This window comes from Monodelphis domestica, chromosome 1, assembly GCF_027887165.1.
Source record: "Monodelphis domestica isolate mMonDom1 chromosome 1, mMonDom1.pri, whole genome shotgun sequence".
NCBI lineage: Eukaryota > Metazoa > Chordata > Mammalia > Didelphimorphia > Didelphidae > Monodelphis > Monodelphis domestica.
Window position 1 is genome coordinate 203982723 of NC_077227.1, and position 11747 is coordinate 203994469.

At 39.3% G+C, this 11747-nt stretch overlaps 1 protein-coding gene across 3 annotated transcripts; it reads right to left on the reverse strand.

The window, feature by feature from the left end:
- Positions 1–459: 459 nt before the first annotated feature.
- Positions 460–10842, reverse strand: NDUFAF1 (NADH:ubiquinone oxidoreductase complex assembly factor 1). Of its 3 annotated transcripts, XM_056810289.1 has the most exons (6): positions 10766–10810; positions 10234–10508; positions 6266–6918; positions 3874–4059; positions 1614–1688; positions 460–691 (listed from the first exon to the last, which is right to left on the reverse strand). In XM_056810289.1, the coding sequence occupies exons 3-6, from the start codon at positions 6872–6874 to the stop codon at positions 548–550; spliced, it is 1014 nt and encodes a 337-aa protein (XP_056666267.1). In that variant the 5' UTR covers positions 6875–6918; positions 10234–10508; positions 10766–10810; the 3' UTR covers positions 460–547. The 3 variants fall into 3 exon arrangements, with proteins under 3 accessions (XP_056666267.1, XP_007480140.2, XP_007480139.2); XM_007480078.2 differs by having other exon boundaries at positions 10234–10842; XM_007480077.3 differs by lacking the exon at positions 10234–10508 and having other exon boundaries at positions 10509–10838.
- Between the last annotated feature and the right edge of the window lie 905 nt (positions 10843–11747).

Sequence of the window (11747 nt, forward strand, 5' to 3'; positions counted from 1 at the left end):
GTACAGTTTACAACAGAAGGGGGAAACATCACAACTTGGGGGAAAAAACCAGACATGAAAAAAATATGAACCTAATTCATAATTTTAAATGTGAATGGATTAAACAATCCAACATCCCTTGCCTTCTCTTTAGAGTTGAGTCCAAGGCTGTTCCTGTTCCTCTTAAGAAGTGAAAAGAATCGATCATTTCACAATACATATCAACCAAAGTCTGCACTACATAAAACGCTAGTAATAGGCAGGGCAGCTAGGTGGCTTAGTAGATAGAGAGGCAGGCCTGAAGATGGGAGAACCTGAGTTCAAATGTGGCCTCAGACACTTCCCAGCTGTGTGACCCTGGGCAAGTCACTTAACCCCCATTGCCTAGCCCTTACCTCTCTTCTGCCTTGGAACTGATTTGTAGTTTTGACTCCACGATGGTAAGTAGGAGTTTTCGAAACAAAACAAAGAAAACACCACTAGCAATAAAAACTTTATTTTGTCACTGTCAAGTAACAGAACAATATCAATTCCTTAACTATGAACGAATGATGATCCTCTGTGCTGGCTAAAGTACCTGAGAAATCCTTTTATTCTTTTCATAGGCAAATTCTTCAGTATGGGCTGGGTCATGAAACACTCCAATAAAATCTATTTCCAGGTAGAATGGACCATTCACTTTATCAGCCAGGGTGAATCCAATACTACTGATCTGAATTGAAAAGGGAGAAAATAATTAAAATCTTATGCTCACTGTTTACAACATAGCTTTAATTCTCTTGGATGCTTATTCTAGCTGAGGCTCTTCACATTTCAGTCTAAGATGCTTCTATGTGCTAATAAAGATGTAAAATCCTGCTAATCCCTAGGAAGTATTTATTAAAAAGGTCCTGCCCTCTCTAGCGAAGCTAGAGATTATCACTTGCCTATCCAGGCCACTAGGAAGGTGCGTGACAAAGGAGTGGGAGGGAAGTGTAAAATTGGTTCTCTCATTACCTTGTCACCTATGGGCCTCTCCACATTTCAGATTCCTCACACACAAAATGATAGAATTCCAACTTCACAGAGTTGTTATGAGTCTGTAGACTTTAATGAACCATAAAAATATAACTAGTGGCTCTTCTCCCATGTAGCCTTTCTCCCATTCACTTTGCCCAATTCCATTCCAGGGAAGGTCTTAATTTACTTGCAACATTGTAAAAAGTGCCTGGATTCTTAACTGTTCATCCTTATTTTCAAGATGAAATATACCATATTACATGAAAATACTGCTGTAACCTATAAATGACTATTTGCCATCTTGGGGAATGAGGGAGAAAAGGGACAGAGGGAGAAAATCTGAAACCCAAAATGTCAGAAAACAATTGTCAAAAATTAGTTATAAATATAACTGAAAAAATTATTAGTTGATTTTTTAAAAAAAGATGAAATATACTATTGTAGTTCTACAAAAATAAGAGTATTGAAGTTCCTTCATTTCTTAGGCTACCTAACAGAAGTGACTGTCAGCTTGGGGGTAAGATTGGCACTTTTCAAGCATAGTCATCTTTGGCTAGATAAATGTAGTGAACACCTTGACTGGAACAGCAATGCCCAAAAAAGATCCTGTGCTCCTGAAAACACCAAAAACTCACCTGGTCTGTCAGAAGCTGATGCTGTCTATCCTGGATTCTTCCCTTATTGGAGAAAAAAAACTTGGAGAACGGAATCTGTGATAAGAAAGCCCTTAGCTCATTATTCATGTGCAGAGAACTTTGGCATTTACTTTAGTTTAGAGCACACAAGGAAACAACAGTTAATTTAAACTTAATTCTAAACTCTCATGGTAAAGTAAATACTAAATTTAAATATACATACATCAGTATGCATGAGTGTTTCTCCAAAACCAAAAATTACTTAAATACCCAAAAGGAAAGAAATCCTAGGTGTAAACAACTTTTAAAGTCACGAGCAAATTGGTTTGCCTTTCTCTGTATAGCAATGAAGGTTTCCCCCAGTTAATATGCTGCATCTTATTTAAAAGCTCTAGAGCTCACCATTTCCCATCCATCTGGCCACTTTTGTTCCTTTATTGCAAACTCACTTTTCTGCAAAACCTATCTGGAAGCACCCTAACCCAACCACTGAATACAATGTTTATGCTCACATACCATTACCCAAAAATGTTTTTGTAAAGGTCATCAAATTGGCATGTGGATTCCATCAAAACTCTTATCTAAGCCTAAATCCCTATTGTGCGTGGGTGTACAGTCTCAAAAACACAGAAGTGCACAGAAAGGTACCTCAGAGGTTTGCCTCGTGCCATTCTCTTTGTCAGCTGCATATCAAAATGCCCACTTTATATGGGCTTGTTATGAATAAAAACAAATTTTAAAAAGTCTATATATGCCACATATGAAGAGAATGAGAGACGGTTATGCAAATAAGGAAATTTGGATTACTTAACTAGTAAAAGAAGAACTTAGTGAGAAAACTTAAATGTATAAAAGATGGAGGATGATGAGATATCATTGCCTATTTACATAATTTTCCTTTCTTTAATCCTGATTTTTTCTCCACCATAAGCAATTTAAATTAATCTATGAGAGTCACGCTCTTTGTCATCTCACTAAAAGTTAAACATCAAAAAGTTCATTAAAAGATATAACCCCTATGGCATCTCATTTCCTTGCCAATCTAAAAAGGACCACTCAGAGCAAAATGATTTAAGTCAGCCATTGTAAGATTTATTCAGAGGTGAGGAACTCACACCTAGGATTTCTTTCACTCAGTACTCCAGGCTCCTCAGGGACCTGCTTCTTTAACTAAAGATGAACAATGTGACAATCTACACGTCAGCCAACCTGGTTCCAAGTTCTGCCCCTTACAGCCTGTGCGACATTGGCCAATTTATTTCACCTCTCTAAATGTCAATTTCCTAATCTGAAAAATAGGAATAAATAATACCTGCCCTACCTATTTCCAAGGAATTCTTTTAAGAATTAGATCAACATTTATTAAGCACCTACTCTACCAAGCACGATTCTGTGAAAACAAAGCAAATGAAAGATTATTATTACCAGTTCAAACTGATGAAGTAAGAAATGGAAGACACAATCTCATAAAATAACACCCCCGAGGCCTTTGGTTAGTGTCCCTGAGAAGTGATGGAATTTTGTTCCATAAAGTTTCTTTTTTATTTCTGTAAACCTTTATGTTCCAAGGGAGAAGAATGGTGAAGGCTAGGCAATGGGGATTAAGAGATTCGCCAGAGGTCACATAGCTAAGTGTCTGAGGCCATGTTTGAACTCAGTGTTACTTGGCTGCCCCCCATAAAGCTTCTTTCTTTTAAACCCTTACCTTTCATCTTATAATCAATACTGTGTATTGGTTCCAAGGCAGAAGAGTAGTAAGGCCATGGGGGTTAAGTGACTTGCCCAAGGTCACACAGCTGGGAAGTGCCTGAGGCCACATATGAAGCCAGAAGCTCCAGTTTCCAGGCCTGGCTCTCTAACCACTGAGCCATCTAGCTTCCCTCATCAAGTTTCAATAACTTTAATCCTTGAGAAACTTATTTCTCTTCCTTGAGAACTTAACAGTACCATTCATTAAGTACAGATGGTTCAGAAGTGGTGTGATACAAATTATATATGAAAAAAAAATGTGCATTTTGCACTGATCACTATTGCTTGGCACATTTATGTATGTCACCTAACCAGGTCGATATATTCAGCTCCATTCAGATACTTAGTATGACAATGTCTCTGCTATGAAGACAGAGGCCAGGTCCTCAATTCTCCACTCTCCCTCCTTCACCCTGCCAGTAGTAGTTTAATAAGACAAAGACAATCCAGCTGCAGCCAGGATTTCAAAGGATACCATTTCCAGAACCCAAAGCAGTTTTGGTGCTGTTACCTTGACCTCCTGCCAATAGGGCCCCCCACGCGTGAACATGAAGTAACTGTGCAACAGATGACTTTTATGGATCAGGTCAGTGTCTGTTTTGATATTCACCATCCAGGGCCGGCCATCCCCACGCACACGGAGATACAGAGTATTAAAATTAGACCAATCATAATACTTCTTCCTCTCAAAAGCACCCTAAAGATATGGAAAAAAGTAAATTCATGTAATAAATTAGTTGATCATTTTCATAATAGAATCTAACATTTAAATTGATAGTAAGCTCCTTGAGGGTAGGGAAAGTGATTTTTCATCTTTATATCCCCAGGAGCTGTGTGTATTATACACGGAAGGCACTTAATAAATCTTTATTATTAAAATTAATTGAATATTCAGCAGGCACAAACCACTTACCACTATGATACTTAGCTTTTAATTTTAATAGTTTACAAATAACTTTGAAATGAAATATGCTACCTGCTTCCTAACAGAGAAGTGATGGCCTCATTTTGGGACATGATCAACGTGGGAATTTGTTTTGCTTAATTTTGCAGATGTTTAACAAGACTTTGTCTCTCTCCAATGGGATAGAAAGGAGAAAATATAGATTTTTGTTCATTAAAACGTATGTCTTAAATGAAGAAGGCATTCTACTAGGCTCTCAGAATACAAAGGCAAGATAATAAAAAGTCTGTACCCTTAAGATTATATTCAGTTTGAGGTAGGAGAGGAGGTAAAAGAAATACAACCAATAAATGGGTATTTTGACATAAATGTGCACATAGACACATACCCTATATATCATTTTTGGGTGTATTTACATATACATGTGTGTGTAATTTTACTTGTATATTATGTGAGTTTCAAAGATTGGGAGTGCTCACCATGGGAATCTAGGAATGCAGGCCAGGGGTTACAGGCTATCTGGCCTCAGTGGGGAAGGGAGGCCTTAAAGCTCCCTTTACTGTACGATTCCCCCAGATACTCTGAGTAAAGGAGCCACCTCACTCTCCATCCAAAACAGAAATACAAGACAGTGGCCCGAGCAGACTCGGGCCCTTTTGAAGAAGCCAAGAGTTCCAAGTGCCCAACCGATGGAAAAAAGGCACCTCCCTGATGATTCTCCAGAAAGCAGGTCCGTAGTGTTCCCCACATGAACCTGCCTTCTTAGAAGGTAATGGGGTCTATAGATGGGCCAGCTCCCAATTACCTGATAATTTAAGGAAGCTGAAGTAGTAAACCTAAAGGGATCCGGAAAGGAGATGGCACATTAGCTACAAGTTGAAGGAAGCTAGGGATTCTGGAGGTGAGGAGGGGATGAGTTCATATATGTAAAGCACTTCGCAAACCTTAAAGCACCATTATCATTATGACTATTATTCTAGGCATGAGAATAGTCTCTGCAAAGAAAGAAAGGTAGGAGACAGACTGCCAAGTTTGGGGACTGCAAGTAGGCCATGGATCATGAAAAGCACAAAAGAATATTACTATATTCCAAAAACTTGGAAAACAAACCTGGAGTTTGTTGGAAAACATGGGCTCTAAATGCCAAGCTGGGGAGTTTGTAATTTTATCCTTGAGGCAATAGGTAGCCACTGAATTTTCTTGAGTAAACAAGTGGCATGGTCAAGGTTGTGCTTTAGAAAAATTATCTGGATGGCTATGTGGAGATCAGCTAAGAGAGGGGAGAGACTAGAAGCTGGGAATCCAATTAAGAAATTTCAATAGTCAAGGGGTGATGAAGATGTGGTCATGTTAATGAAAAGAAGAGGAGAGTGAAAGAGATGTTGTAACAGAAGACTCAGCAACTCTTTGGAAAGAGAAGGAAGAGTCCAGGATGATCCCAAGGTCAAATTTCCAAGTAGCACCATGGTGCAACACAAGGTAAATAATCAGCTCCTACCAATTTATCTCACAATTTGTTGAGACGATTCCAAATGCCAGGTGTAAAATTCTGGTCTAAGGCATCCCAAAATCATTCCCAATCTGATGATTCCTCAGGATGTTCTGAAAGTCTGGGCTCACTCTAAGGAGAGCCAGAAGTGGCCTTCAGGGATCCTAGTTCAAAGCTGAGTCATGGGCCCACAAAAAAGCAGCAGACTCAAATTTTCATCCATTTTTAAAATTGCCCAGAATAGAGTTTTCTGATATTGGAATGGTCTGCTCTGGCCAAAATGACTAAACTAGATAATGAATAAACTAGATAATAAGTCAACAATTTCTACCCTACTTTAGGAATGTTTTTTTCCCTTTAGCTTCAGTGGTATACATGCACCCTGAGAACAAATTAGAGTTCTCTGCTTGGGGTATCACGCATTTCCCTTGTCATAAATAAAAGCAATGTGCTACAACTGAAACTGCAGAGAAGGGCACTTTGGGGAAGGGGCTTGATTATCTCACATACCCTTGGAATCTTGGATGTCACTGCACAATATCCACTCTGTTTGGTCTCCCCATCGTGAGGAAGTTCAGTATTGAGAATCCCATAGAAGAGTGCACTTTGGTTATTGTTGGCCATTTTCAGGAAGGCCTTGCTTTTGCCTCCTATCATCTTGTCAGATGTCACCAGCCACTTATCCAAATCTTCATTACTGCGAAACTGCCACATTACCCTAGCGTTTTCCAATAAAACTTCATGGTAAGGGCGGCCTTCAGGCCCTTTCCAATGATCTATTAACTCCTTCTTTAAAAGCTTAAAATGGTACTTTATCTCATCTTTAATTGCTTTGTCAAAATTAACTTCAATCTTTTCCTCTGGTGAAATTAGTTCTAAACTAAGCTCATTGTTCTCAGCTTGTTTTTCCAATCCACCTTGAGTCTTTCCTTCAGGGGAAGATCTGCCTGAATCAGTCTCTGGTTTTTTAATACTACTATATAGTCTGGAGGGGTGACCAGCAAATAGAGGCCCCAACAAAAAGGATCTTGCAGCATCTTGCTTTCTGCATAGTTTAGGAAAATAAATGCCATTTAGTAACTTGTAAGGCAAAGCCATGGTAGAACCGATACAAATCATAAATTCTCCAGAATTTACCAGGGAAAAGAAATTTCAGCTACAACCTGTAACAGAAGAAACAATACAAGCATTACCAAACGAGTAGAAAATGTATCCTTTCTTCCAAATGTAAACAAAATCTGCAAAATTCATCTCAATAATCCTCATCTTTTGAAGCCTAAGGTTAATTGGAAAACATAATTGCCTTATAAAGTTCCATGAAATATAAAGAAAATTGGGGGTGAAGTCAAGATGGCAGAATAGAAGTAATACAACTGAGCTTCTTTCTGTCAACACTTTGTCCAAAGACATTTATAAAATGAACCAAACTAAATCCTGATGGGGAAATCCAGAAAATCAAAATGAGTATTTTATCAGACCCAGGGTCTGAAAAGGGAGACAGACAAAGACATTGGCAAGACACTAGGGACTGGTGGGGCAGGATAATTGGGCACTCCAGCACCTAGGGAAGACTATATACCAATACAAAGGGAGGTCCCAGACCCACAGGTGTCAACTGGCAGCTTATTAAACACTATCCAATCTAAGGCCAAAGATCCAGGGCAAAGTGAGAAGTGGGTCTGCATAGTCAGTAGTGTTTCCCAGGAGGGAGGCCCTGGGTAGTATACTGAAAAAGGAAGATTAGAAGCCTGCTACAGCAGCTAAGACTCCAAGTTTGGAGCAATGTCTCAGTTCCAACATCTAGCCCACCCTGCAGCAGAACAATCCAGGCCAGGAATCCCAGACTAAAGGGAAGCCTACAGTTCTGCCACTGTGAATCAACACAAACTTTCCAGCTGGCTAATATATGTTGAATCTAGTAGTAGGTTACTGTTGCTGAGACATAAACATGAGTCAGGAATTTCAGAGCTCAGAGCAGGGGGGCAGTAATCAGATTTTACTGTGGATCATATCACTTTGGGAATACTGAAAGTTTGCAAGTCTCCACCCTATTCCTTAAGAATAACATAAGACTGAATACAGAAAGAAAACAGCAATAAGACTAGTACTGACCTTCCTTACAAAAGTTCCAGAAAGCCCAGCCTTAACATCAAGCCCAAAGCTAGGAAGTAAGATAGAAGAATGGACAAAGAAAAAAGGACCCACGCTATGATGTGAATGATATTATGGTGACAGTGAAACTCAAGATATAAATGCAAAAGAAAAGAAGAACTCCAAAGCATCTACAAATAAAATTTCAGAGAAAAATGGGGCTTGGAGCACATACTCAACTACAATTCCTGGAAAAGATGAAAAGTTTTTTTTTTTTAAGAGGTGGAAAATAAATGGAATGAGAGTGCTTGAGGAAAAATTTTAGAAAAGAAATGAGAGCTATGGAAGAAAAAACTGGAAAGGGATTAGCAGCTTGGTTCAAGAGGTACAAAATCTTGCCCAAGCAACAAACTCCCTGAAAATTAGAATGGGCCAAATAGAAATAAATGACTCCAAAAGGCAACAATAAATATAAAAATAAAATCAAATGGCTAAAAAACTCCAAAAAAACTAAAATATATCATAGCAAAAACAATTGACCTATGAAACAGATCAAGGAGTGTAGTGATTAAAATAGTGGAAGACTTAAAATGTGGCGGTTAAAAACAGTGTTTTGGCTTAAATTGTGACCACAGAAAATATGGTTTCAAGATAGTGTCTTGTTTTAAATCAAATATAAGGTGGTCGCCAGGGAAAAATTCCCAATTATTAAATATACCCAAGTCAGCTGGGTTTTATAGAGATTTTAATTAATACAAATGAGAAATTAAAGAAAAGGAGAGAGTGAGAAAAAGGGAATAATGAGAAAAAAGGGCTATACCAGCCTAGGCCAGCATGAGCCAGCCTAAGCTGAAAAACCTAAGAGAGGGATCAGTCAGCCTTTTATCAACTCACCACAAGATCTCTGAGAGGGAGCCCCAAGAGAGACCCTTTAAGGCAGCTTTGGCCAGCTGCCTCCTCCAATTCAGCCTTTCCCAGCTGACTCACCAGAGAGAGAGCTTTTCGTCTCCTTTTAAAGGGAATTTTCTCCTATGTCACCTCCCCTAAGTTCTCACATCTACCAATCACAGTAGATGTTTTTCAAAGGCCAGACCATTCTTAATTCACACCTAAGAAGGCTTAAATTTTTGATTAAGTTCACACCAGAAAACCTCTGAGTAAGTTCTCACCTCTTTGCTCCTTGTAAATTCACAAGTTGCCTGACCTTTATAGGTACTTAGCACCCTTTTGTATTAGATCTAAAAATAGGCACAGCTTAAGAGCTTTTGTCTTACTATAAGTATGGGTTTAAGTATTTTTCATTGTTCAGCAAGGAGTTTACAACTTTATCTTTCCCTAAAGTATGCTTAAGTAGGGGTGGAGTAGAGTTCCCACATTCCTGGTCAAGTACCTTCACTGCCGAAATGGGGAATGGTCTTAACCAAATCTTATGAAGTAGGGTCTGAGAATTTTTAGGGTTCACAGGAGAAAACAAATTTAAGAATTACTGGACTATTTGAACACTATGATCAAAAAGAGTCTAGACATTCTGTTTCAAGAAATCTTAAAAGAAAACGGTCTAGATTTCACAGAATCAGAAAATAAAGTAAAAACGAAAGAATCCACTAGTCGGTTTTTCCTCCCTAAACTCTTACCTTCCATCTTAGAATTAAGAGGAAGGAGAGAAGGAAGAAAGGAAAGGAAGAAGGGAGGAAGAGAGGGAAGAGAGGGAGGGAGGAAGGGCAGCTAGGCGGTTCAGTGGATTGAGAGCCAGGCCCAGAGATGAGAGGTCCTGGGTTCAAATCTGCCCTCAGACACTTTCTGGCTGTGTGACCCTGGGCAAATCACTTAACCCCCATTGCCTAGCCCTTACCCCTCTTCTGCCTTGCTTGGAACCAATACACAGTATTGATTACAAGACAGAAGGTAAGGGTTTTAAAGAAGAAGAGTCTTGGCTGATTAAAACAAATATTTTAAAAAGGAAATGTAAGGAAATTTCCTCAACATTACAGACTGAAAAACATTTCTTAGCTATCAGCAAGATTTGAATTTTAGCAAATTTTTGACACCAAGTTGTCAATCAGTTCAGTTCTAAGACTTGGATATAACCTATCTGTGATATGTAAAATAGGGATTGAGTGACAGACACTTTTATGTAATCCCAACACTGAAAAAAACAACAATAATCACATTTCCATCTTTTTTTACAGCTGGATTAGATTTGTTTGTTTTTTAAAACTCTTTAGAGCTAATTCACACGCATGATCTCATTTAATGCTCACATAGTGAAGCAGAAAGGTAGGCAGGGCCGCCATAATTTCTCATTTCCTATTGGCCCTTCTCTGTCTAGCAAGGAAAAGGCTGCTTTATGACATAATAAGAGTACTGGACCTGGGTTCATAATTTACCTCTGATGCAGGCAAAAAGCACTTAACCTCAGTGTCCTCATCTGTAAAATGAGGGGTTTGGAACTTATGACCCGTAAGGTCTCTTCCAAGCTCTTATTTAAGAGTCTACGTGCGAGCCCGAGGGCAAGTGATTTAAAACTCCATTAATAAAAACGTGGGTTAATTGAAGATGCTTCAGATTTGAAGATTTGGGTTCGAATCACGATACTGTCTATTCCTGGTTACTGTCTCTGAGACCCCGAACAGGTCAATCCCAAGGGCCTCGGTTTCCTCACCTGTAAAACAAGGACGTTGAGTTAGAAGACTTCTGCGAACCTTCTCAGCCACAAATGTGATCCTCCAAAAAACTAAAGCCACTTCTAGGGAGGAGGGAGGGGCATTAGCTGTGAGACTCGGTGGGGATAAGGGAACACAAAGCCCTTTCCGCCAGCCGGGTCTGGAGTGCGATCATGACCCTTAACTCTCCCATATCATCCTTCTTCCGGGGCCGGAAGTCAGTGTTCCTAGACTTAATGTGTTCCCCCGACCCGACCTCACATCGTTCTCCTTCCCTTCTTTGAGCACCGCTCGCTTTCCCAACCCGTCCTGCCCTAGCTTCAAAGATCGACTTCCGCCCGCGACTGCGTCCTACCAAGATTTTAGTCCCCTATGGTATAAACTCCCAGAGCAAAAAGAGTTCCGCCTTTTGCAGATGGATGATGCTTGAAAAAGAAAACTCAATCCTCTGCTTTCAGCTCTTATAAACCCAACTAGAAAGATTGCGTAGGAAGTCCCTCTAGGTGGCGCAGGAGATATAAAGCCTGGGACCAGAAGTCAGACCGATCCAAATTCAAACTCAGACTAAGGTATTTAATTACCTCTGTGATAGCCACAGTCTGACACAGGGTACATTGACCCCGACATACTGAAACAACTGATTCTGTGCAAATAACTTAACCTTTGTCTGTCTCAGGTTCCTCATCTGTAAAATAGGGATAATAGTAGTACCCACCTTGCGGCCATTTTTGTGAAAATAATTTTGAAACTATTAAAGTGCTAGCTATTATTACAGCATTAGTATTACCTTTAGATCCCAGCTTTTCCCCTTTGGCACTCCACGTGATTCATGTTTTCTCTGTCTCCATTTCAATTTTTAAACATTTTGTTTGTTTTATTAAATCTAATTTCTTTTGGAACAACAAAATCCAACTCCTACCTCTCCCCCATTCCCAGTCCCCCATTTCAATTTTTAAAAAATATTTTATTTGTTTAATTAGCCAAAATTCTTCTCACTTTCCCTGCCCACCCCCCAATTACAGTATTATATTCAGTTTTGCTGGATAAATTATTCTTGGCTATAAGCCCAAATCTTTTGCCATCTGGAACACTGTATTTCAAGTTCTCCTCTCCTTTAAATTGAGGCTGTTTATGTGTGATCGTGGCTTCTTAGTACTCGACTTCATTCTTCTTGGTTGATGGTAGTAGTTTTCCTTTGATCTGGAAACGAAGACTCTGCAAAGGATATCCCTGTAAAT

Excerpts from the sequence above, each read along its gene's own strand:
- NDUFAF1 (XM_007480078.2), bottom strand. The coding sequence starts at position 6,874 with ATGATTTGTATCGGTTCTACCATGGCTTTGCCTTACAAGTTACTAAAT. Across the intron at positions 1,689-3,873 it reads CCTATTGGCAGGAGGTCAAG|ATTCCGTTCTCCAAGTTTTT; the intron begins GTAACAGCACCA and ends TTCTTATCACAG. Across the intron at positions 692-1,613 it reads ATCAGCTTCTGACAGACCAG|ATCAGTAGTATTGGATTCAC; the intron begins GTGAGTTTTTGG and ends TTTTCAATTCAG.